The 25,014-nt window shown below is 39.4% G+C and overlaps 1 protein-coding gene across 8 annotated transcripts in view; it reads right to left on the reverse strand.

Moving 5' to 3' along the window:
- TTLL5 (tubulin tyrosine ligase like 5) overlaps positions 1–25,014 on the reverse strand; it is a 131,267-nt gene that overhangs the window by 56,811 nt on the left and 49,442 nt on the right. For 7 of the 8 annotated variants that reach the window (XR_008437431.1, XM_053979192.1, XM_053979189.1 and 4 more), the window contains 7 exons: positions 23,576–23,722; positions 21,350–21,447; positions 18,379–18,512; positions 17,669–17,782; positions 16,879–17,286; positions 15,303–15,487; positions 428–582 (listed from right to left, as the gene is read on the reverse strand). Coding sequence is in view for 7 of the 8 variants with exons in the window: in XM_053979192.1 (XP_053835167.1) it covers positions 428–582; positions 15,303–15,487; positions 16,879–17,286; positions 17,669–17,782; positions 18,379–18,512; positions 21,350–21,447; positions 23,576–23,722 (1,241 nt within the window). In the remaining variant the exon portion in view is untranslated. The remainder of the gene's footprint in view (positions 1–427; positions 583–15,302; positions 15,488–16,878; positions 17,287–17,668; positions 17,783–18,378; positions 18,513–21,349; positions 21,448–23,575; positions 23,723–25,014) is intronic. The other variant, XM_053979195.1, reaches the window with a different exon arrangement.

Genomic DNA, 25,014 nt, shown 5'->3' on the forward strand with positions numbered 1-25,014 from the left:
CCTCAGGTGACTCCACCACCTCCCTAGGTGGCCTGCTTTAATACTTGACAAACCTTTTGGTGAATAAATTTTTCCTAATATCTAAACTAAACTTCCCCTGATGGAACTTGAGGTCATTTCCTCATGTCCTAGAGTTTGTTATTTGGGAGAAGAGATCAACACACACCTTGCTACAACTTCCTTGGAAGGAGTTGTACAGAGCAATATTGTGCCCCCCCACTCCCCAAGACTCCTTTCTCCAGGATAAACAACCTCAGCTCCCTTAACTGCTTCACATAAGACTTGTGCTCCAGACCCTTTCACCAGCTCTGTTGCCCTTCTCTGGACACGCTCCTGCATTTGAGCAAGAAGCCAAACACAAATTACAAATGAGCAATGAGTGCATTGCATTCTTCTTCAAAAAGCTAGATCAGGAATTTTAGCTTACCTGACTGCTGAAGAGACAGATCTTTTGTCATCTCTATGAGTGTCTGACTGAACAGGCCACAGTGACCCTCTTTTGCTGAGTGGTGACCAGTAGCTCTGTGGGGCAGCTGCATTCCCCTTGCTTATAGCTCCACTTGCCAAGTCCAGGTTTGTTAACTAAAGAGAAAAAAAAAAAAAAAAGGGAAACAAAACAAAAACAAACCCAAACAAACTATCAGAGACAATTAAAAGCTAAGAGAAGAGAAAAAGGTATCACTAAGTAAATGGGATAGCATATGCACTAAGAGAAGTGAAATTGCTAGAATATGGAAATATTTAAATACAAAAGCACTGTGCTAGTTGCATAAAGCAGTGAGTGATGACACCAATATCCACTGTGCCTGAGATGAATTCAGGGGCCAGCATGAAAATTACAACCCTTCTATTCACAGAAGAACAGAAGAGGAAAAGGACAAATATGGGGCAAAAATCCCAAAGTAAAAAAGTTCCTGCCATGTGAAAATAAACTCCACATGCATTGATCAAAAGCTTAAATTACACTGAGCAAAGACCAGAGTATCTCTCCAGTCGTGGTGAGCTGTGTCAGTAAGCCAACCATACACACCTGCCCTGTCTCTACCCCTCTCTATACAAACATACAGGCACAGCCCAAAAGCAGAAGTACCTTGGATATAAAATTCAAACCAAAACTCAACCAAACATTAAAGAAACTGCTCACAGAACCACTTACAAATATTGTGTTCACACAAATAAATGCACAAAGATCATGTTAGGTGCACACTTGCAACATCAAGCTCTAAAACCTGTAAGATTTTAAGCATATAACATGTATTCCATTGTTTCTTTCTCTGAGCATTCCTCCTGTATTGCTTATACTCTTGAAAGATCAAACTCTGTATGCAGACACAATCTGTTGATGTATTGAAGAAATACATAATGCAGTGGATCTACTACAGCAGTATAACAGTTTACATTTTGGGGAAAAAAAAAAAACCAACAAAACAATAGAAAAGTTGAAAAGCCAACTTGGCAAAGGCCTCCCAGTCAGGCTCTGACATACAACTACCTTAAATCATATGAGCACATGCTACTTTTTAGGAACCAGCAGAAACATCAGGGTCTGCACAATGCTTAGGATCATATGGTGAAGCTGACTTACCTGTGTTGGCCCTCCTCCCTTCTGTAGCAATTGGAAAGCATGTGTCCAATGAAACATAGGACACAGAAAGAGGAGTCTAACAACTAGCCCTGCACCTGCTCCAGATCTCAAATAGGATGTTTATTAAGACACAAAGTGTGACTTAAGCATAGCTTAACAATGCTCTTGAACAGAATCTGTGTGCAATTACTCAAACAAGTACATATTCATTGCAATTCACTACACTCATACTTAAAATGGACTTGTTCAGGACTACAGACAGCCCTCTCACTGAACTCTGCACCATAAACATTGCCATTGACAACACAGTAGGTTGTCCCTCCTGTGTTTTAGTAGTACAAGGCATCTAAGCATTTTCTAAGTTCAGAACTCCTACTTCAAGTTCTGGACAGGATTCAATTCTAGTGGTTATACACTAGGCTTCTACCCACTTCTCCAAAAGCAGACACTATTATCTCATCCCTTCTCAGGTCTATCTTTTCCCATTCTTGCTCCTCATCTGTGTGTCATTATTCTCACACAGTCTCAGCTTCTGCATTTCAGGTGTCATTCTCCTTGTTTTCCTCAGTACAGTTTCATTCTTACAGACTTCCAGCACTAGCTTCCCCAGTACATCTGGACCCTGACCCACATTATTTCAGGTCTGGAACTTTCCAGAGGAGTAATTACTTGATCTGTCTTTCCACACTTCCATTCTTGGGTTCTCACATGTCCTATATACTCATAGCTCTGGTTTTATTCTCCTCCCCATTCCACTCCTTTTGCCGACCTCTTTGTTCATCTAGTCCTTGAATGTGGGCTACTCACTGGACCACACTTACCACATTACCAATCCATCTACTTCTGTTCTTCTGTCTGATTGGTTCTTGGTGTCCTCTCCTAAATTACGTCCAGATACAAATTTCACAGCCTCCATATCCTAGCTGTTCTCCACACCTGGCAGAACTCCTAATTCTGCAGTCAACTCAGACAGGACCCCAACCCAACATGGACCAGGTTACTGAAAACACAGGAGAACAGAAGCTCAAGCCAAAGTACATTAGAGGTGCAAATACAGAGAAATTCAGTTTAGCATCCTCAGTGTGGAGGGAACCTTCAGGAAGCTGAGACTGTCTAGCAGGCCTTGCTCAGTATATTACACCTAAAGCTTTTTAAACAGTTACTCTGCAATCAAGCTTCAACAAAATACAGAATTCCAAATTGCTATTTCAAAGTAAGAGAGATTAAGAGATTTAAAAGAAAAGTTCTGTAGGTATTAAAATGCACAAATTATTTTTTTAATCCAGACTTGGTTTTGGCTGGAATACTTTGCCTTGCCTTAAGTGTTCTGAAAACTGAACAATAAGCACAGAAAACATTAATTCAAATGAATAAAGTTTCAGAACACTATAAGCAATTTAAGACAAGATCTTACAGTGGGACGGACATTATCAGGCAAGCTTAGCAATGGGTAGTGTTACCCACCTTATACAGACAAGAGTATTAGGTGACATTTTGGTGCCTCTACCTCACCCTTAATGTTGCTGTGTTGTGTAGAATTTAATTAAAATTTAAAGCCTCTTCATTGCAGTAACAGAAAGCTTCAAATTAGATTTAGTTCTGATTGTGCCAGGCACTATACAAATACCTAACAATGACAGTTGCTGGTCACAAAGAATTTATTGTCTGAAAAGAAGGAAGAATGGTAAATGATGCAAACACAGAAGGCAACATGGTAAATAAAATAGGTTATATACAATTCTTAGCTTGTCAGCAACAGTGATCACCATTTTGCTAACACATCCAATGTGTGAAATGAAGATTACTTCATCCAATTTTCTCTCCTCATTATCTTGATGCCAAGAACCATTTAGTCTGACAAATTACTACCTCAATCCTACTCTATGACTGTGACATGCTGTCCTCTTTAATTATCATTGTATCAATGTATCATTGCTTATTTGAAAGCTGTCTTTTTAAGCAGGTGAGCAAATAGCTTAGCATGGGTAATAGCGACATTTCACGCATTCCAGATAGACAGGTGTTTAAACTACACCAGGATTAAAAACAGGCAAAGGATTCAGAAAGAGAGAGAGCACCAGCAAGAATATAAGGTTTAGCTGCAGCCAGGCCACCCAGACAGGTGTTACTGCTTGTTACTGCGCCATGCTTTGAGACATTTCAGCTGCTATAATTAACTGGCCAGGATGTTTGGGAGGATTACTGAGGCACCCCCAACACATCTGTGCTCAGCACTGGCTTCATTTTCTAGTCTTCCTGTGCATCTGACGGAACTGCATTCTTCCCTTTACAGAGGCAAACACTTAGCAGCAAATCAGATGGTACTTTGGTGTAAAAGGTAATGCAGAGCACCTGGACCAAAATATCCATATAGAAGAGCTTGTAGCTTCAGGAACAGTACTAATGCAGCAAAACCAAACAAATAAAAAAAAAATCTCCCCAAAACCAAGGAAGGCTAGTGGGGCTCAATAGAGAAGATGGTTATTGGTGTGGACCTTTAAGAATTAAATTAGTTTTCAAATTGAGTTGCAACAAGATGGGTTCAAACTCTCCTGCTGCTTGGTAAGGTTCCTGTTTTTCATTAGCAGTGATGGACTTGAGAATATTTTTCCTGACACTGACAGTATGACAGGAGACCTGTGTGGCCTGCACTGCACACTTCAAACATCCCAGTCTTCAAACATCTCTTGTCACATCTACACATTCATTGTGGACCTTGTAAAAGGCAAGACAATACACAGCTAATATCTCATGATAGAAGGATTCATAAAGTTCTGCTACAATTTTTAAACTGATTGGAACAGCAAAGATGTCAGAAGGTGAAAGGAACAGGCTGACTGAAGAACACCATGATAAATCCCCAAAAGATCTCAAGGAAGGAAAAGAACCCACTTGATGTACCTTCCATTTATGATACAACATGAAAAAATGAGAGAGGGGAGAAGAACATGTGGGTTGTCACAGCCATATCAATAGATACCTGTGTTAGAAACAGTACTTATATGTACTACTACATTTACTTCAATACAATGCTAATAAGCCAAAAGACAAACTATTGCATAATGCTGAAATACTTTTCTACATTTATTTTTAAATGTTACAAGGCAAGTTTACAACTGCAATACGCTTGTCTTGCCAGCAGAGACACATAAGCTAAGAAGAACTCATTTCTATGGTCATGCCTTATTCAGAGAAATTTATTTCTGAAAAAACTTTAAGACTAAAAGCAAGGCCACAACACAATGATACCCCAAAGTGCTGAATATAGGAGTTGAGGGGGTTTTGTTAATCTGCTTTAAAAATTCAATATGAAATATGAACTCTCCAAGTACAGATAGGAATAAAAACTTCAGGATAGAATTTGCTTCCAATTAATAGCAGTCTACAGACAAAGATCCATTGTATAGTATTTCTACGAAATCACAAGCAAGATTCAGAAAAAGAGCTTAATATCTTTCACTTTTCTGATTTACATTATACTAGTCCTTCAGGAGTTTCCCATTATCATATTCAATTATCTTTTTTTCTACAATAAAGTCAGTATTTTCTTTTTTATCTTCTCTAATGGTTGAAATAAGCTAAAGCCATCAATTATAGTAATAAGAAAAAGAAAATAATAATAATAATGGGTGTTGCAGATCAGCCTCCATGAATTCAGGAAAAGCCTCCTGAAAGCCTGAATGCTTCTCTAGCTAGTTTGTAGGAGTCAACCAGGGTGAACAGGGACACATCACCACTAGAAGTTGTTACTCTGCCCTTCTTGGCAGGCAGTAAAAAGCAAGTTAAATTTTCATTACCAACATCCTGAACAGCAGATCCAAAGTTTCACTGGTCAACATGTTACAACAAGAAATACACTATAAATTGCCTACTTGATCCTCTCCAGCTGGCAGTTTTAGCACTTTTCTGGCAGAAGCCAGTCATATCTTGTTGCCTAAAAAGTGGTGGAGCTTGGGGCTCTACAAAGTCTAAAGATCATTTCTCTTACTTGGAGCCACACTGCATCCTCTGCAATTCACACATCTCACATTTCCAATTAGATCTTTCTGACTGGTGAGGAGGAGAAGTGGTCCAGAGCTCAAGATATATTTCAGATATCAAGCCCAAAAGATATGCTAAAAGAATGCAGTAACCATAGGCCTACTTTGTGTCTTCCAAAAAAACTTTCAAAATGATAAAATTTTCAAGTCAGAAACAGGAGGAGACAATTTTCAGCACAACATACCCTATCAACAAAGGCATACATGAATAAACTGTTTACTGAGAAACCTTGTTGTTTAAAGAAGGATTGGACAAGGATCATGATAAGATACATGTAAGATCACTACTCCTCTGCCATAGGATCAGACCAGAATCCTTAAATTTTGATGAGTCACTGTATCACAAGCTTAAAGAGGGAACCATTCCACTTAAAAACTGAAAATGTGCAAAACGTTTCATCATTTGTAGTGTGTTCTCCTTTGCCTTTCAATCTATTTTTACCATATGCTCTGTAAGCATATGTATCCATAAGTTTATCCAGTTTGACTCCTTCAAGACCCTTCAGTGAATCCCTAATTCTCCATTTTATTACTTATTGTTCATCCAGCAATGTCAACATTATCCAACAGCTTGCAAATGAAATGTGCTTTTTCTTTCATTGCTTGGCTTTCATAGTCACAAGTATTTTCACTTGCCCAGCCTTCCTCAAACACTGATACCCCCCCTAAGGCTTTCAAGATCCATGAAATCTTTAACAGAAGGGAAGAGCTAAGAACTTGGAGGGCAAAAAAAAAAACATTGTACTCTTTCAGTTATTTTTCTTCCTTCAGCCTTCAGAGATGACTGACTAGATGCTACAACAATATAAATATTCACTGCTAACCTGTCCCCACCCTAGAGTGTGTTGCCTTTTCCTTGCTTTACCACAGAGCTCCCAGGTACATCTGGGATCCAGGACAGGCTACCATGACTTGGTCTAACACAGCTTGCAGGTCTGCCAGTACTACTGGAATAGTCCAGCTGCCTTGCCTTCCTTAATGCATCAAGATACTGGAAAATCCATCAGGCTATCCCAGTATGGTGGTGGGGGGAAAATCACACAATCTTAACCTGCCTCTTAAGAGACAAAGGAAACCCCAAATCACAAATAAAACATACACGAACACACAAGTACTGTGTGAGCAGTGCAACAAAATGTACCACTCCAAATTCTGTGAGGAAATCAGGTAATATAAACAGATTTTTCTAAAACCATCTTTCTGTTACCCAGAGGCCATCTTGCTGACTGCACTCCATACTAAAGCAGCTTCATTTTATGTACAGATTTGAATTTGCAGTAACAACTGGCCAGGAGGGAAGAACTGGGGCTAACAGGCTGGGAAAGTGTGAAATCTGTGTGTGTACCAAGGCTGATCTGGCCAAAGGCCTGTGACATTCCTTCTTTGCTCTCTGAGCTTACCAGCTTACAGGATATACATATGCATACAGAGCACAAGTGTTCCAGTCTCCAGAAAACGTTCCAGACAAAGACCTGCCAAAGACATTCCTGGGAAACCTGACAAACTTGCAAATTCCTTTGTAGTGTCTCCAGCATATGCATCCATTTAACAATGAAAAAAGAAAATTCAAGTTAGTGCTGCTGCAGTGGATGGTTGAACTCCCCCTCTTCCTTCTCCTAAAAAAGTCAGGCTTTCATTTAGACACTCTGCCTCAAAACTTCCAGTGGGAGTGATTTTTACAAGGCACAATCCTGCCAAAAGTTTGATGATCAGGGTGTAATCTTTCCCATAACATGAGACCTAGCCGCTCAGCCTGGCCTGTTTGGTGACTATCTGCAGATGTTGCTGCATCATAACAAAACCCTCTGCTTCTATTCCCTGTGGAGCCTCAGAGCAGAAGAAGTTCAACATAAGCACTGCAGAAAGTACAGTGATATCTTCACTTCCTACAACCTCTGCTGAGACCAACTGGTTACATTACTAGTGCTGCTACAAATCAGTAGTAATAAAAGTAATTCCAGCTCCTGTGTGAACAGCTTGAGTGAGAAGATGGGGCCCTGCAGCAGTGCAGAGGTGTGAGAGAGGAAAGAAAAATGTCCCTCAGAGGTGATTGCCTGCTTCTTGCTTCTCTCACTAATTACAGTAAGATGCCTTTTTTCTTTACACTTCCCATTCTCTCCATCAGTGGGAGTGTAAAAACCAAAGAAATGGTCACAATAAGGAAACTAAAACTAAGACTCAGATAAAGTGGGTTGAGTCAAATCAAGAGATCATCACTGAAAAAACCCCAAAATTCCTCAGTGGGGAAAACAGCCTCACCAAATTTCTGTAAATATTTGCTGCACCCTAAAAGTAATGCCCTTGCTGTGCTGTTCAGGTGTAGACAGTAAAGAGCTGATGCCCACTGGGACCTGTACAGTGCATTTTGGCAGACTGGAAGCTTGCTCTGTTGAGGACGAGGCAGGCAAGGGTTCCACACTGTGTAACTAAGACAGTTAAATGAGGAGTGGTGTGGCTTCCAATATTGCTGTAGCTGATGTTACGATGAAGCTCATTATTTTGAGATTCCCGTAGCATATACAGCATCCCTCTGGGACACTGTAAAATGCTCCATTCAATTCTTCCTCACTCCCTCTCCCTGGCCCTAAGGTTTAGCAAATTCACCTGCTTCTTGCTCATTTCCACCTTCTGTCTAAATGAAAAACATAGAATAAGACAAATGCCCCATCCTCCACTGGATCTGTCAGTATGTTTGCAGGAATCCTGGCTGCTGGATCTTGGGCACTGACTGGCTGCATAGCACAGAAGGAGGCAGCTCTCTATAGCCCTTGCCTGGGTGGTCTGATGTTATCCCTGTGATTAAACTCCCCGGCTGCATGAATTGGAGCTATTCCTGATGATTGCTGGGACCTGAAATCTCTTACTCTCCCCCACACACACAGAGTCAGAGCTCCCACCAGGTTTCCCCTCCTTCTCTTGGTCAAGCTGGCCAACTCAACACATTCTTCAGCTCCCTAGCATTAATAACTATGAAGTGCTACAGCCTGCTAGATATCAACTCCAGCTCCCCCCCATCACCAGGCAGTGATAGGGACCTCACACAGATACAGCATTGCAGAAGAATTTTTACCTTACAGCATGCTTCAGAAAGAAGTAGCATGCTATTTACAAAGAAAAATACTCATATGCAGCCAGGATCCAGCCACCTGGCTCTGGATGTACACACATGCTGTGTATTTTCATGTCCTCCCTGCAGAAAGTCTTGCAATGCAAACACATGGAAATATTTTATGCTAAACACACATGAAATAAAGACTTCAGATTAAAGCCTGGAATAAAAGGAAAAGTAGCCTGGATAAGCCTTCATCCATCTGTCCATCAAGAAACACCAATGGCTTACACTAGGTACAGGTAAAATATCCCTCTTAGTTCAGCTGTCCAGAAGTCACAAAGTACTAAGAGCTCTACATCATAAAATCAAGGCAAGAAAGGCAATAAAACTCCTCTCCAATGAAATGGGCTTGCTGAACTCTATCTTCAGGCCTCATTCCCCAACTCACCACCAACATACCTGCCTTGTTTCCCCAACAGTACTGTCACCATCTTAGGTTCACACGAGGCAATGGGCAAACTGAACAAGAACATTTTGGGAAACTGAAAAACTGTTTTACCATGCACCATTAACCGCTACACTGCACATATTAACAAAGACATCATCACTTTGTAAAAATAATTAGCAAGCATCCAATTGACATAACTAGGGAAATCACCAATTTCATATACTGAGCTCCTCACATACTGTCTCAGAAACCCACTTATCATAATGAAAAGATTGACTACAGTAAAGCAATGTTAACAAATAAAATCTCAAACATGGAAGCACCAGCACAGCACATGTTCTTCAGTAGAAAAGGTCAGTTCAGATCAATGGCCCAGCAAACTCACTATCCTGTCTGACATCTCAGAAGGTGAAAAAAAAATTTCCATGCATATAACAAACATCTTATTGATAAGGCAAATGTTTTTTTTATTTCTGTATGGTAAAACCTAGGGATCTATCATTTGCAAAATGCTCATTATTCTCTCTGATTAAACTATGGCCTACTAATTTTTCAGAAGTTTCAGAAAGGAAATAAATTCTGTGACAATAACTATTCACTTTTACTATCATTTTTTACTCCAATATCTTCTTGCTAAACTGAATATCCTCTACTTATTATGAGAAACATGAATAAAATAAACTTTATTTACCTTGTCTTTCATTGCTCTATGTGATTCCTTCACACTTGTCTCCTCCCTCAAAAAACTTCATTTTTGCCATCTCATTAAAACTGCATTTGCAGTCAATAACTTTAAACAGTTATTTCTCCTAAATTCACTTTAGAAATATAGGTTGTGCAATTGATGCTTACACTAAAACATATATATCCAATCCTGTTCCTTAAACACACTAATCAGTTTTCTTTGCTGACTTTTCTGTTTAACTCAAAACAGGTATCTGAACTGAGATTTCAATGAAATATTCTTTTTTCTTCCCTAAAGAAATAAAGTTTAGATTAATCATTCAAGAGGTTAAAATTATTGCTTATCATGTAGTCAGTTAATTGTAAACACTGAATTTCATCTGCCAGTGTCTAGCCCAATTAAGACAGCTCTTAAACTTCTACTAGTTTTACTCATAACAATCAAAAAAAGAATGCAATCATAGTGACAAATTCCCAGGAGGCAGGCACAAGTTTAAGTTTACAGCACACACCTAAGTTCATTGTAACTGAACATGGGACTCTTGCAGCCCACATTACACTGAAGGTAACAAGAAATTACCTCATGTAGTAAACATGAGCTGCACAAACATGGATGAACACTAGAGAATAGTTAATTTACTCTAAATTCACACCCTATATTACTTGGCAATAACTTGCTTTCAAATTCATTCTTTAAGTAATAAAATGCCTTAATAATGTCCTTATGAACCTCCTCCTTTCAAACCTTTAATTCTACACTGGATCATGTACATTCTGTATTATGCATCTTCAGTCATCCCCTTGCTATACAGCAAATGGACTAGTTATTTTTTGTTTGCTTTTTGCCTTTTTTTGACCTGTAGTAAAACTTCCTTTATCACCCTACAGACACCTGACATCTTAACAGCACTTGCTGAAAGCTAATAAAAAACCTTTTTGGAAGTTTGAATATGAGCAAGTTAAACTGAGAGTTATTTTTCTCAGTTCAAAAAACTCTAATAGATAGGACATAATAGATTACTCACTTTCTTATGGCCATTGGAGATCAGATACCTCCTTATTAGCCCACTCAGCCACTGCTTTACCTGGTTCATGCTGGACCCTGAAAGGCACATTTACCATAGACACCTCTGTTGCTCACTCCCAGACACATTGGGTAGCTAACAAGATGCACACTTTCCTATTTTTGGATGCTGTAGAGTACTATAGTTAGATTGCAAATACTGCAAAAATCAGGCTATGTCTGAAATAGTATGGATAGAGGTACCTAACTCCTACTATTGTCATAATCTCAAAATGAGCTTTATTATTAGGAAAAAAAAATAGAAATAGTAGAAACACAACTTAATGAAAGGCAAAATGTTCCTACACACTTTGTGCCACTGTCTGTGAGGACTGAAAACTATCACAGAACAAAACTGCACATCAGTAAGGCTTTACCTTCCTCATCTCTCATATGCTAAGAATTGTATATTTTATGAGTATCAGTGTGACGTTCCTATCTTTCAGAAGTGAATGGAAAGGACTGACAAGACAGAAAGCCAAGGTAAACACAAAAATCTTGTTTTCTTAAGAGGATAGATCTTAAACATCTTTTTCAAAGTTCACCAGATACTTAAATTTTTCCCTCTGGACATTAGTATTTTAGTAATAAATAATAAAGTAGTATCAATAACATCAATAAAATTATGTCAATAGAAAATAACTTAATAATAAACTAATTTAATACAGAGGCCAGAAAACAAGAGTGTAAAAGAGGAAACACAAAACAGGTGCTTTGCACATGGGTAGAAAGCAGTGAAGAACAGCAGGAATTGGAGAGGGACAGAGATGGATTCCCAATCAGAATGACAACACCATTCCAAGCACAGCTGCTGAGGCTACATTCCTGGGAACCCCAGAGACCCACACTACTATATGGATACCAGAAGCAATTCTCACAAAAACAGGAATGGAAAATAAGCGTCCCAGCTGCTCTTGGAAGGAGGTATGTATTCAGAGAAACCCAGCCTACAAGACACAGCTTGGTACAACACAGGGAACCAATGCATTCAACTCTCACATAGAAGTTCTTGCCCTCAAGGGGAAAAAAACCAAAACACACAAACCAAAATCCCCCACAAAAATACAGTCCACAGCAACACCAGTATTTTCAAGTCACTCTTTCATACACCCCATCCAAATCAATGGTCCTAATCTTATCATGAAACATAATTAAATCCATATATCAAGTCCTTTTCATACCAGCCAGGTACTTTCCAACAAGGTAGACTAACTCCAAGTTTCTGGAATGGCTTTAAACAATCGTACTATTTTTATTATTAGGTAAGTAATGTTCTAATCTTCATGCCAATTTATTTAAGAATGTTTTTTAAAAAATACTATCATATTTCAAGTGGTTTAAACACAGTGAAAAGAGGGAAAACAACAATTCAGAGTTTCCTGTCTAGAAATGTACAGGAAAGTAGCGCCCTGTTTAATTAAGTGACCCTGATATGAGCCCTTTCTCTACTCTCCTCTCAGTTTTCCATCCTTTAATTCTCCTTTCCTAAAGCCATCAGAGTTTCATAACCCAGTACCCTCAAACACTCCCATCTCAAGCCTTTCCCCCTTTCATCTCATACCAGTAGTCTTTGACTTTCCAGTTCTCTCCAGGTGTTTACTAAATCCTCTCCCACATATTTCTCTGTCTCATCTGTCTCTGCCTTCCCTCTTCCTGGTTCAGGCCAAATCCTGGTCTACCCATATCTAAAACCGTGCCAACACTCCCAGGTAGCTTCAACAGTACCTGTTCTTCTGCAAATCACTTTCCAAACTACCAGCCTACTCTGCAATTCCTGCACTTCTATTTATTCAATGCCCCTGCTTCCAATCCACATCCATGCTTAGCAGTTCAAAGTCCAATATCCTGGTTTCAGGTCCCTCAACAACAAGCCATGCCTTCCTACTATTATGTTTTATTGTATGCTGATACCTCTTACTGCCCTTGTTGTCATGGCAGCCCTGTCTTCTCACAAAACCCCTGGGCCCTTCTTGCAAGACAGGATTTAAAATCCAGGCTGGATCAAAAAATAATTGAAATTACTGTTTAATGACTGACAGAAGAGTAGAATGTGTCCATGTGAAAGGAAAAAAAAAAAAAACATGAGCAGTTACTGCATGCTTTAGTTATGATACACTGGGATTTGCAGCTACATCTGAACCTTCCAAAACATCACTGTTTCAAGAGTGCTTAAAAATAATGGTCTCAGCTTAGAAATTGCTATGTGCTATAAATTCAGCACTGAAGAAACAGATTGCCTTAAAAATTGTTCTCAACTAAATCCAAATTTTCATACTACGCACATTTCAGATTTCATCTCTCCAAAGGCATTATTTAAAAAATATGGCCAGAAAAATCACAGTAGAGAGCAAATGTCTAGAACTGAATGGACACAGGCTCAAGAAGGAAATTCATTGTCAGATAGAACTCCAGCTCTAAACTTCTCATTGACTTGTGAATTCCTTTCTACACAGATCTTTTTCATGATGACAGAAGATGACAAAGACATAACCCAACACGTTTCTATATTTCACTGCTGAAACAAAGCCTGTGCAAACACTGCATAGTTGAATACAAAATATAGCAGAGTCAGAAAATCAGCAGTCTGCTAGGAGCTGAGTATCTTTTGTTTGCTTGTTGCAAAGCAAATTAGCACCATCATTCTCCTACTATCCAATTCGCACCTCTTCTTTGGGAAAGCATCTTGGAAGAAGCGAGAAGCAAAAGCAATGCAGACACATTCACTGCAGCCAATACGTTTCCGTGCACTTCACAGCCACTTTCACTCCTGAGTATACCTACACTGACTGACTGCTAGGTAAACAGGTTTCAGCTGCCAGAGTATGCTCCTTTGCTACCCAACACAGCTGTGCTCAGGAAACTGCACTGCCCTTCCCATGCAGATCTTTCTGAATTCCCCTCTTAACCTCCCCTTTTATACTTCCTAATTTATCTAGGAGTAATTAGCCATGGTAAGAATACAGGAGTTTAAAAATTATTGAATAGCTACACAAATGGCTGCAAGAAGACACACTGGGCTCTCTAGACAGACCTAACAAACCACAACAGTTGAAGCAGAATGGGTAATGAATGATTTTAGGGGAAAAAAAGTCTATGATCTTATTTTTCAAAGTTCTTCTCTGGAAAGACTGAAATGAAATAGATGCATTTCCAATTTTTTCCCAAGTATTCGTTTAGATAGTAACTTTTATCCAAGGAGGCAGTTTCCATCATATATTTAGCTTCCAACAAATCAGCATTTCCTGAATGAAAATGTTTCACTATCAAAGTTTTTAAACAGTTTTACTGACAACATTTCACTTAAAACCAGCTGCAAACAAGACCGATAGCTCTGAGTATTACTAGACAAGCAAACAAAAACAAATTGTCTAAATAGGATCTGGCCTTACACAAGACCAGGCCTCAGCATCACTAGTATGGCCAGTGCTCACATTCTCTCCCGAGTCCATCAACAAGAAGGGACTTTATTTTTTGACATAGTCTTTAAAAACTGAAGACCTATCTGCAAAGAAAAATCTATTCAGCTTCCTAAAGTTAAATATGTACCCACATTTTGAAATACATTGCCAGTAGCATAATCAGTTATTCAAAATCCAAACATATAAAAATAAAATTGGAAGAAGCAAAGAGAAGCAAATACCAGCAGCTGTTGCAACTATTAAACATGCCTCAGAAAACTCAGCAAAACATAACCACTAAAACAGTAATTCCAAAATACAAGAATCAAACTAAGACACAAATCATTTGTCTCCAGCAAGTAGAGAGAAAAAAAAATTACTGTCCAAGGCAAAGTGCCTATGCTAGAAAATCTGCAGTTGGCAGCTTAATTAACTAAGAAGTGCTCAACTTGAACACCTTTGATGTGTTCAACTATATCATATTATAAAGCAAAAAAATTGTTAGTATGTAGCCATTTAGGACGTAATTCAACATGAAATATGAAACTAAGTGCAAGTCTATCAGAACTCAATCATGTATCACCATGTTTGACATCATTCCCCATGCTAGTAAGTACTTCAATCGGTCTTTACAGTACTATTGGAATACAGAATTTACATCAGAACCCATTCTGCAGACTTTCATGCCAGCACTGTGGTGACACACTGGAGGAAGAAGGAAGCAAATTCCATGGGAATACAAATCTGAGAAGACTTTGGTTTATTGTCTAGTAAGACAAAGCATGGATTCCATTTTTTTAACATATTTTCTAATCCTCTGCCTTTTCACCTCTAAAATGGCTTCAAGACATTCTTGTCATCTCACAGAAAATCAAAATTTTGGTGACTGTAAACACTTTGAAACAACAGGACAGAGATGAATTTTCATGAGATTTACTGGTTGCAGCATCTCTCAGCCCAGCCCAGTGCTCACACAGAAGCCTGTAACAATCTTGTCCCTTGCACAGGGACTCTACCTCAGTGCTTACATACCTGCTGTGTAACGAGACTGACGTGGCTTGCTGGGGAATACTGGCAGGCTGCTTGCTTTTCTGCCAACTGCTGCAGTTCTGCTGCTGCCACACTGGGCCCGTGGCGTTTGCCCTGGGAAGGATGTTCTGCATCTTTGTGCATCCTGGCTGAGCCCACACACTGCCCACTTGAACTGCGCTGGAGACCTACCAAACAAACATTTCAATGTGCTTCATGAGCCATGTCAGACCCTCAGCCTGCTCATCAGACACGCTAAAGTGGATGAGACACCAAGAATACTGAATACTATTCTGCATAGGTATTGCCCAAATGAACAATTAGCAATTCCAAACCTGTATTCTCTTTATTATAATGTATCTAATGGCATCCAATTCCAGAGACATTGGCAGCTGTTACCCAAGTTAAATCTGTAAAGTTTTTCCTTAAAAACAAATGGATCTCTTTAAGTAAGCTACTCAGTTGGGAAGCAAGATGTATTTTAATGCTTGAGGGGTTCAACCCTAGCAAACGTGTGCTCACCCTGACACACAACCGAGAACAAATAAATACTATCAAAGTACAAAAAAAAAAATTAGTATTATCAGGATCACAGCTGTTAGCCTGTATGTGGTTCCCCAAAGTTTCCAAATAGATTACAGCCTACATGCAAATTGCTACAGTTTCTCCTACACTTCAGGTTCTTTACACTCTAAAGCTGCATTGCTTAACTAAATTCTACCACAGCATGATAGATGAGAGGTCTCTAAATCTTGTTTTTGGGATACCCTTGGATATGGCAGTGCTGAAACACCCTAGAGAACGAGATATTGTAATGATTCATTCAGGATCCTTCTTTTCTGGAGGTCTTGACACATCTTTAAGTATTCAACACTTACGAGGTTTCATTACAAGTTTTCTATGCTTGATAGACAACCAGAGAACTGAGAACAACACACAGACTGAGATAGGACTTCTGCTTATGAGAACAGCATTAAACCCACTAAAGATAGATGAGATCAGTAACATAATAAAGAAAATATACAATACTTAATTTCACAGCTCTTTTTGAAAAAGTTCAAAGGCTGAGTTCCTTATCACTACAACTATCAGAAAAGAGTTTTTTGTGAGGCAGGGGTCAGCCTCCTCTCCCAAATAGCAAACAACAGGACAAAAGAAAGTGGCCTCAAGTTGTACCAGGGAAGGTTTAGACTGAATATTAGGAAAAATTTCTCCACCAAAAGGGTTGTCAAGCACTGGAACAGGCTGCAAGGAAGTGGTTGAGTCACAGACCATGAAGATTTTAAAAGACATGTAAATGCAGCTCTTCAGGACCTGGTTAATACTGGACATGGTAGTGTTAATTTTTGGGCTTGGTGACCTGAAAGGTCTTTTTCAACCCAAATGATTTTATGATTGCCTGTTCATTTGGTCAATAAAAGGGCATCTACATAACAAGGGCCGCATCCTGTACTCCTGCTTTCTGTAAGAAATTTAGCACCATCCAACAAGACTCAATTCTGGAAATGTAAAATTTCTACCTATTCCACAGTCTCTGTACTGAACTAGCAGAGGTTATTATGAATCCCAGAACACTCACCTACTTTTGCAGAGGGTATTCGGGACAATCTTTGGCTGTAGATCTGAACAGCTCTCTGGAAAGATGAGAATGGGCCAGTGGTGTAGTTACCAGCACGACGATGTAACCCTGCAAGGCTACAAGTGTCAGTGGACACCGGGTGTGTGGGGACAGAAGAGCTGTCAGGTGCTGTGCTCTGCAAGGAGTGTAGTGGGGGTGAGGACTGAATCAGTCTGGGACCAGCTGGAGGAGCCAGCAGTGAAGGCTGACCAGACACCTTTGGATTTTCAGAGGTTGCAGGCTGAGCTGGCATCCAAGAGCTGGTACTTCTCTGCACCACGGCACCAGGAACAGAGGAAGAAGCACCAGGAGGGCTGCACTGAGGTAATTTCACTTCAGCTTTTAAGGAGAAGGTGAGTCCTTCTGGAACTATACAAAGATAATGAAGATACTATATGAGGAAAAATCTGCTTTTTAGGTCCTTTGATAGTATCAACACACCAAATGCCTACTTTCAGACCCACTGAAACCAAAATGACCTCATCTACCAGCAGAGACAAGAAGAGGCTCCTCTTTCTTTGAAAGAAATATCTTCTTTCAAAGCCTGCCTTATCTAGATCAAGCCCCCTAGGGAGGGGCAGCTAACTCTTTCCCACTGCCTACTCCACAGTATCTTCTCTTTTGTTTAAAAGTAAAAATTGGGCATTTGGATGTCTGTTTGAACCCAAAGGTTCCAACCTTTGTTTAAAACAGTATTAAAAACAGTATATGCATCCAATTTTTTTATGATTATTTAAGTCAGTTCACTTACAGCTTGATTTAGCTTCTTTGGGTTTACAGCCTTTTAGTGCTCCTTCTGCAGACAAATCTGCAACTGAACTTTTGGGGTGATCACCATTTATTTTTTTCACCATCTCAGGATGCTCTATAACAAAACCAAGGAGTTAGGAAGTAGAACACTGCATATCACTAGAACAATGCTGCAGAATTTACCCTTGTTGTAATTGACTTTCTTGCTAGTACTTCCTGTAAACTACACCACTTCAGTGATGACAATTATGCTGTCACATACAGTAGCAATGGACTACTAGATACATATGGCTGGCACACTCTTCCTTCCGTGGAATGCCTAATTAGGCTCAAATGTACAGTCTCTGCCCTTCAATGGATACACTCACTGCAGGCAGCAAAATTTAAGACCTTGATTTCATTTCAATTCTTACTGCCTTCAGTTGGCACGTTCTCATTTCATTCATGAACTACCATATCTGGCTCCTTATAAATACCAGTCTAAGTTCAATCCATTTCACTTCAGGTAAAGAAAGCAAGAGTGAAGCTCCTCTAGTCTTCACATAAGACTGCAAGTCTCATGAGTTAAAAAAGGAAAAAAAAAAACCCAAAAATATAAACAACCTCAGAAAACCTCAGTAACACTGTGGAGAGGTTATTCTCTTTTCATAGACTTAAGTTAAACTAGATTTGTCTGGGCAGCATCATCTCAGAACTGCCTGCAAAACTTACCACCTTGCAGCTGTTTCTCTAACTGGTGACTGCTGTTGCTGTGTTTTGTGCTTGTGGATTTTGTTCCTAGGAAGACACTTGCCGATTTGTTTTTGTGTGTGTAAAATGTCAGTACTTCCTCCAGGTCACTTTCACTGCAATAAGGAGAGAAGAATGGATGTAGAGTGAAGACACTAAGCTTTTCTGCATTCAAGTAACAATCAAAGACAATAAACAATAAGGAAACTGAAGAGTGGAGTGGAGGAAAAAAAAGGTGACACTAGACAAGCTAACGATTTGCTCAGTTCTACAGGGTAAGAGCAGAAGGAAGGCAATATGCCCTGGTTAAACCTGAGATTCCCACGAAAATACCATCTCCTTATGCAGTAGAAAATTCAAGGCATTCAGGAGCCTTCCCACGATAAATAAAGAGCAAGTGAATACTTCAAACACATCTGGAGAGATTAGCTCAATGTGACAGATTCCATTCACAGCTAAATTTGTGAATTGTCTGCAGGTGCTCTTTAGAATGAGCAGCTATTTTCTCATAAAAGAACTCAGCTCAGCCTCTGTTTTATAGTCACCATTAGTAGTTTCTGTTCAGCAGTAGGGGGGGAGAGGAGGAAAGAAGGCAAAAGCTTGTTAATTAACCAAAACTGCAGGACAACCAGAACAGTCAATATTTTTTGTGAAACTCACAAAACTTGCATATGTTTCTCATTTTCCTTACAAGAATGAAGTGGGACAGCCCCAGTATCCTAAACACCTATTGGTCCCAAACCAGTATCAGTTACTTGGCCATTCTTATTAGAGCTTGTGCAAGCTGTAGTTCTGTTTGTTTGGTATCTGACATGATTTCCTTTTGCTTTATAGTGTTGCCTTAGCATCAGCGAGTGGCTGTATGGCACGGCAAACACCAAAGCAAGTAGTATAGTACCAGCAACACCACAAGAAAATGTAACACAGGAATATAAATTAGCAGAGCAGCAGTTAGAATCTTTCAAGATATCCTCTTAATATCACAATTGTAACTAGTATTAGCTAGTCTAGGCTTTGGTAAAAGCCATGTCTAAAGCTAATACACTGAAGCTTGCAGCATGCCCTGAAGATCCAAACTTCACTTCTTCTTCCAGAATAGAAGCGAAGAGGAAATATAAGAATGAGAAGCTGTGTGTGGAAAGGTGCTTTAAGTTTTTAAATGAATTTACCAGTATGTACATGCTTTTACAATGCACTGAAGATGTTTAGAATCAATGGTCATAGCATATATACACCTAGGCACAATGACACCCAGGTGATATCAAAGTTAGTCAATGAGACCATCTCAATTAAGAAGCAACATTTATTACCCATTTTCTCCACTGTGGCATTCACTGTACTGCAGAATGAACACTCAGAGTGGAAATCTATCCCTTTTGCTTGGCTCCAAATGACTTGCTCACTGATTTAAGCTTGAAGCACAGTGCCAAGTAGTGTCAGATATCAGAATTTTCAAACACACCTCATACTTCCAGAAGAAGCAGAAAGATCGCTAGAAATTGTCTGATCATCGGCAAAACTATTCTATATCACTCAGTCAGACAATCCAGCAAAAATCTCCAGCCCCAGCCTAGACTGTGCATCAGGCCATGATGACATGGTAGCCTTTAACATGAAAACAGAAGAATTTGCAGTTCTGTTCCATGCAGCTACCTCTTAACATTTCCGGCCAAAAGGAAACTTACCTGCCTAGGACACAACAGACAATTCAGTGGCCAGAATGTTCAGAGAACCAAAAGCATACCATGAGCCCACATAATATGCATTTCTAGCAAGAGCAGTAGATCCTATGGTGTATGGTAGTCAGGCATCTTTATCTGAAGATTTTTCTGCAATCCTGTAAATCTGTTGCAGTAACGACTCCATCAATTATATTAGCAAAAGGTAAAATACTTGTTTTCATAAGAATGTATCAAGACAGACTGTGAAACCACCTGAACTTACTTAGGATGCCTCAGCTACCACCCACTTCTAATCATTCACTATTAGTGCTATCCAAACAGAAAAAGAAAGAACATTTTAATAAGTAGTCATGCAAAAGAAGTGACCATCAATCTTCACAGAAAAAAAAGATGATGGGCATTGAAAAGGCAGGTAAACTCTCTCCAGATATTGACAGGGGTTCTTGCCTATATAGGCATGTCATATATTGACCAAATAATGGAGTCAAGAGGAATTGCTTTTTGTCCTCGAGAATCAGAGATTTTGAAAACGTAGTTGTGGTTCACTGAATAATTTCAGACCTCTCCATAGTCAGATAGTTATAATACCATTGTTTTTCATACAATGCTACAGGCCCTAAGGAATACTTAACTATTTTCAAAATATCTTTCTTACCAGACTTTCTTAAGTTTAAAGCAGCTAAAGTGCAGTGATAGAAAATGCTGGTTTTCTTTTGTTAAAGTAACTGCTTGCACTGAACTGCCTTAGCAGGCCAAATCAGAGGCCTAACTCCCTTCCTTGCTCATCTCAGAAAATCCAGACCTGGAAAATTCCTGAAGAGAGGCAGCAAGCATGAGATTTGTTTCTGAGGGCAGAAATTTGAGTCAGAGCTGTAACAACTGTTCAACCACAGCAGCTCAAGATCATCTGAGCAGCAGTTCTAGTTTCATTCTCCTTCCGAAGTACTGCCTTATTTGGTCCAGCAGCACAGGAGAGGAAACCATTAACTCAGCAGCAGTTTGAAATTTACACAGGCCAGGGCAACCACTGCTTTCCTTTGGGAAGTTACTTAATGGTCAAAACATTTTCTTCTCTATGCACCAGATGCTGATGTTACAAGTGTTTGGTTGCTGGAAGAGAGACATGAGAAGACAAGCTCCCCGTCCCTCAGCAGGAACAGGTCCTACAGTTAATAAAGGTATGGAGAGGCTTTAGATCAATCAAATCATCTTTAGAGCAATGCATCAAGGCTGAGAGACCATTTATTAAGGGGAATAAAATCTATTCCTACCTTGCTCTGGCAATGAAGTTCTGAAAATCTTTAGGATTCACTCCCTCCTCCTCTTCCTCTTTCTTTTTTGGTTGTTTCTGAACCATCAGCTCTGTTTCCTGTTAAGAAGTAGTATCAGTGAGTGTTTCTATATTCCATGGCATAACTACAGCTCCCAGAACACAAAAACCAATTCCATAGGATCTAAGAAAAAAAGAACATTACTATGTGCAACAACATGAATAAATATGGAAAGCCCCAGAGACAGCATCCTGAGCATACAATAAAGTCCATTCCTCCACCTGACAATTGATTTGCTGAGAAAAGGTCAAGTCTTCAAAAATGCGCGCTGTACCTTCAACTACACCCTTTGCCAGAACATAAGGAACTATGGAAGGGAAAAAAAATTAAAATCATTCTTTACAGATACGAGGTCCCCTCTCCACTTTCACAGAGCTCCTCCAAACAGCTTATATTTGCATTTGTCCAAGAAGTAGACAGATAGAAGGAGGGAAAAAATGTAAAATTAATCTTAAAGAAACTGAAGGATGTCTGTAGAAAAATCAACATCTTTTCTACTATGAACTAGTAGTTCTCTTGAGTTAATTTCTTCTGTCAAGCAGCAAATTGCTGAGGGCTTATACACATAACAAAACTCCATTGATTTAGCAAAGACTAAGAAAGTAAAGCAGTGCAGCAGATGGCAAATGTGCTTATACACTGAAGTATACTGGAATAAATGGTAAACCTTTGCGGGTGAAAACGGGAGCAACTTTTCAGATACAAAGGGTTTATTTTACACCAGTAGAACTGGTTGGCACTAGAGATTGGATTGATACAAACATATCTGTTCATTAGAAAAACCTTCAGACCTGTCTGAAATAACAGTACCAGCTTAAAAACTTTCTGACCACACTTGACCTCCATTTGTTTCTGCTGTTACCCTGAGCATTCCCAGGAAAAAAAAAAGGTCAGATACATCTTTTGAAACATAATTCAAGACAAGAAAGAAAAAGCCAGTTTGGGACATCTTTACCCTCTACTACTTAAGTAAATGTTTGGATAATATGTGATCTGTTTTACTTAATTTAGTGGAGCTGTATTCTTCTGTGTCATTATAGATGATATACAATGGCAAGTAGGAGTTCCTGTTAAATCTGAAGTTACAAGTCAATGAAAGAAGCCTGTATGTTGGAATCAGAAATCAAAAAACCTCACACCCTTGACAGTTTCTGAAGGGCTTAAACACATACACCCTGAAACCTCAAGTGATATGTTCTCACTTGTTTTAACTGAGAAAATATGTTTATGCACTGATTTATTACCAGTTACACAGCTTAAATCTGTGAATTTACTCAAGACTTAGCAGAAAATCCTAATGTTTGAATACAATGAGTGGAAATTATATCCAAAGCAGCTGCATTCTTCACTCACCACAGAGCCACCCAAGTGTTTTGTGGTTCCTCCTAACAGAGTACTTCAGTGAGCATTAGGCATACAAGGCACTCCCTGGAACAGATTTGGTTCAATACCAACCTTGATTAGACAGATCAAATTACCAGATGTCAGTTCTGACAAGGCAACAGAAGTGAACATCCTCTCCTAACGAGTAGAAGCTTGGAGGCTTCTGCACAGCAGCCTCTGAAAGCTGAATTTCAATTACCCTTCTTCTAACACTGAAGAAATGCTAGGAGGCAAAGCAAAGGGGAAACTGTCCTTGCAGGACTAAGATTAGGTTGAAACCACTATGCTAAGAACACCACCTACATCTAAAGATATGAAAATTATTTAAATTAGGACCCATAACTCCTTTACACTGTGTGTGCAGAGTACATTACTATAGAAATGTAGCTTTCCCTCAGTATACCAAGTAAATAGTAAAATACTTATTTCATGCTGTTCTGTATAAAACAAAATATATTTAAAGAAGCCCCAGAAAAAAAAAAAGAAGTGGGTAGAGGCATTACAAAGCATAAAAATCAAAGACAAGGCAAAGAAAAAGCACACTGCCAGTTAAATTCCACTTCATTTCAGCACTTCTTTTTATGCACATAATTACTGGCCTGCACATATTATGTAATAATATTGTTGTCTATCTGACAATTTCAACAAAGTACCATTGTTGGATGCACAGCTGCAAGCAGATCATGTAAATAACAGAAGAGTGCCTTTGAAACAGCCTGCACAAAACACTTTTTAAGAAGAAAAGAGAAACCAAAAAAAATAATTTAAAAAAGAGTAAGTCACCTTGTTATAGCAGATGATGAACTCGCCCAGCTGGCGAGCCAGGACACGACGCCGATCAGTTAGTCCCACGTGATGGCTCGGGAGCAGCAGCCTCAAAGACGGACGGAGGTTGCTGGCAGCTCGCTTCAGAAAGCGGATGATGAGGTCCTGCAAGCAAGAGAGACAGAGTTAACAATGTGCTATCTGCAAGGTGTGGGGAGAAGAGAATAGAAGTACTACAGTAGCTAAGGACTGGCAGGAACAAAACACATTGTCCTAAGAAAATGAGCTGAAACTGGCAGGCAAAAGCATTGTGCAGTATGCACTTTTAATACTGCCCTATAAATCCAGTGTGGGGGAGAAAAACAATGGTGTATCTTGCCTGAAGTGGGTCAGAATTTTGAACACTTAGGAAGTGTTTGTCGCAAAAGCATGGCAGATAAAGGAAAAAAATAACCAGTCAGTAAAATGCGGTGACACACCTATAAAGTCCAGTATCTGAGGAGAATGTTTCCAAAAACCCACGAGCAATATGTTAAAGGCAGCCTGTGGAAAAGTGCACTGACATAAAACTCTCAGCAGTACCACAGGAAAGGGGATCTTGGTCAGGTATCCCCACTACAGTGAGTAGCCCCATTTCATCATTTTTCATCTATATACTATTGCCACATCATCTCCACAGCAATAGATGTCTACATCTACAGCCATGTAATTCCAGTCCCTCACCATGTCTGTTTGACCTCTGGCGGGGGAAACATATGGCAAGGCAGATCCTAAGGCAAGATGCATCCTGTGGGTGTTTTGAATCCCTCCTATCTCGTTTCTGGATTTATTTTTGCTTAGGAGCTCTGCTAACACATAAATGACCAGCCTCACAGCCAAACTATTGGATTTCACAGCTCGCCTCTCACTGCCATTACTCCAGGCTGGTTTGATCTGTTATTTTAAACATTATTCTTTACAGTACAGCAGACAAAGTGACTCTCAAAAAGCCCATTTTAATTTCCACTTGGAAAGAGCAGAGGTAACATTTTCCACTGAGTTGAATGATTATTCTTGACACACCATTTTATCTCTGAACTACACTGGCTGTTTCCCTGCAACACGCACTCAGTGAGAATATATGCAGAAAGCTCAAGAGCCTACTGTACAAAGCTCTTTTAGGAAGGTTAGTGAAAGGATCTGGGATTGCTGCACTTTTTAAAATGCATGCATATCAAACACAGGACTTCAAAATACTGCTTAGAAAAGTCCATCACTTTTACTTTCTCTTCTCAGTGGCTTTTGCCTTAATTTCCTCTTATCTAGAATGCAAGTAAGATTCAGAAACACAGATGTCTGGATATATTACAACAGTACATAAGAGAAAAAGCTTAACTGGGTACCTGTTCTATTTGAGTAGATGAATGCTTTGCTTAATGCAGCACAAACCAGATTCTGACAAGTACTCTTAAAGAATC

The sequence above is a fragment of the Vidua macroura genome, chromosome 6 (assembly GCF_024509145.1).
Source record: "Vidua macroura isolate BioBank_ID:100142 chromosome 6, ASM2450914v1, whole genome shotgun sequence".
In the NCBI taxonomy this organism is placed as follows: domain Eukaryota; kingdom Metazoa; phylum Chordata; class Aves; order Passeriformes; family Viduidae; genus Vidua; species Vidua macroura.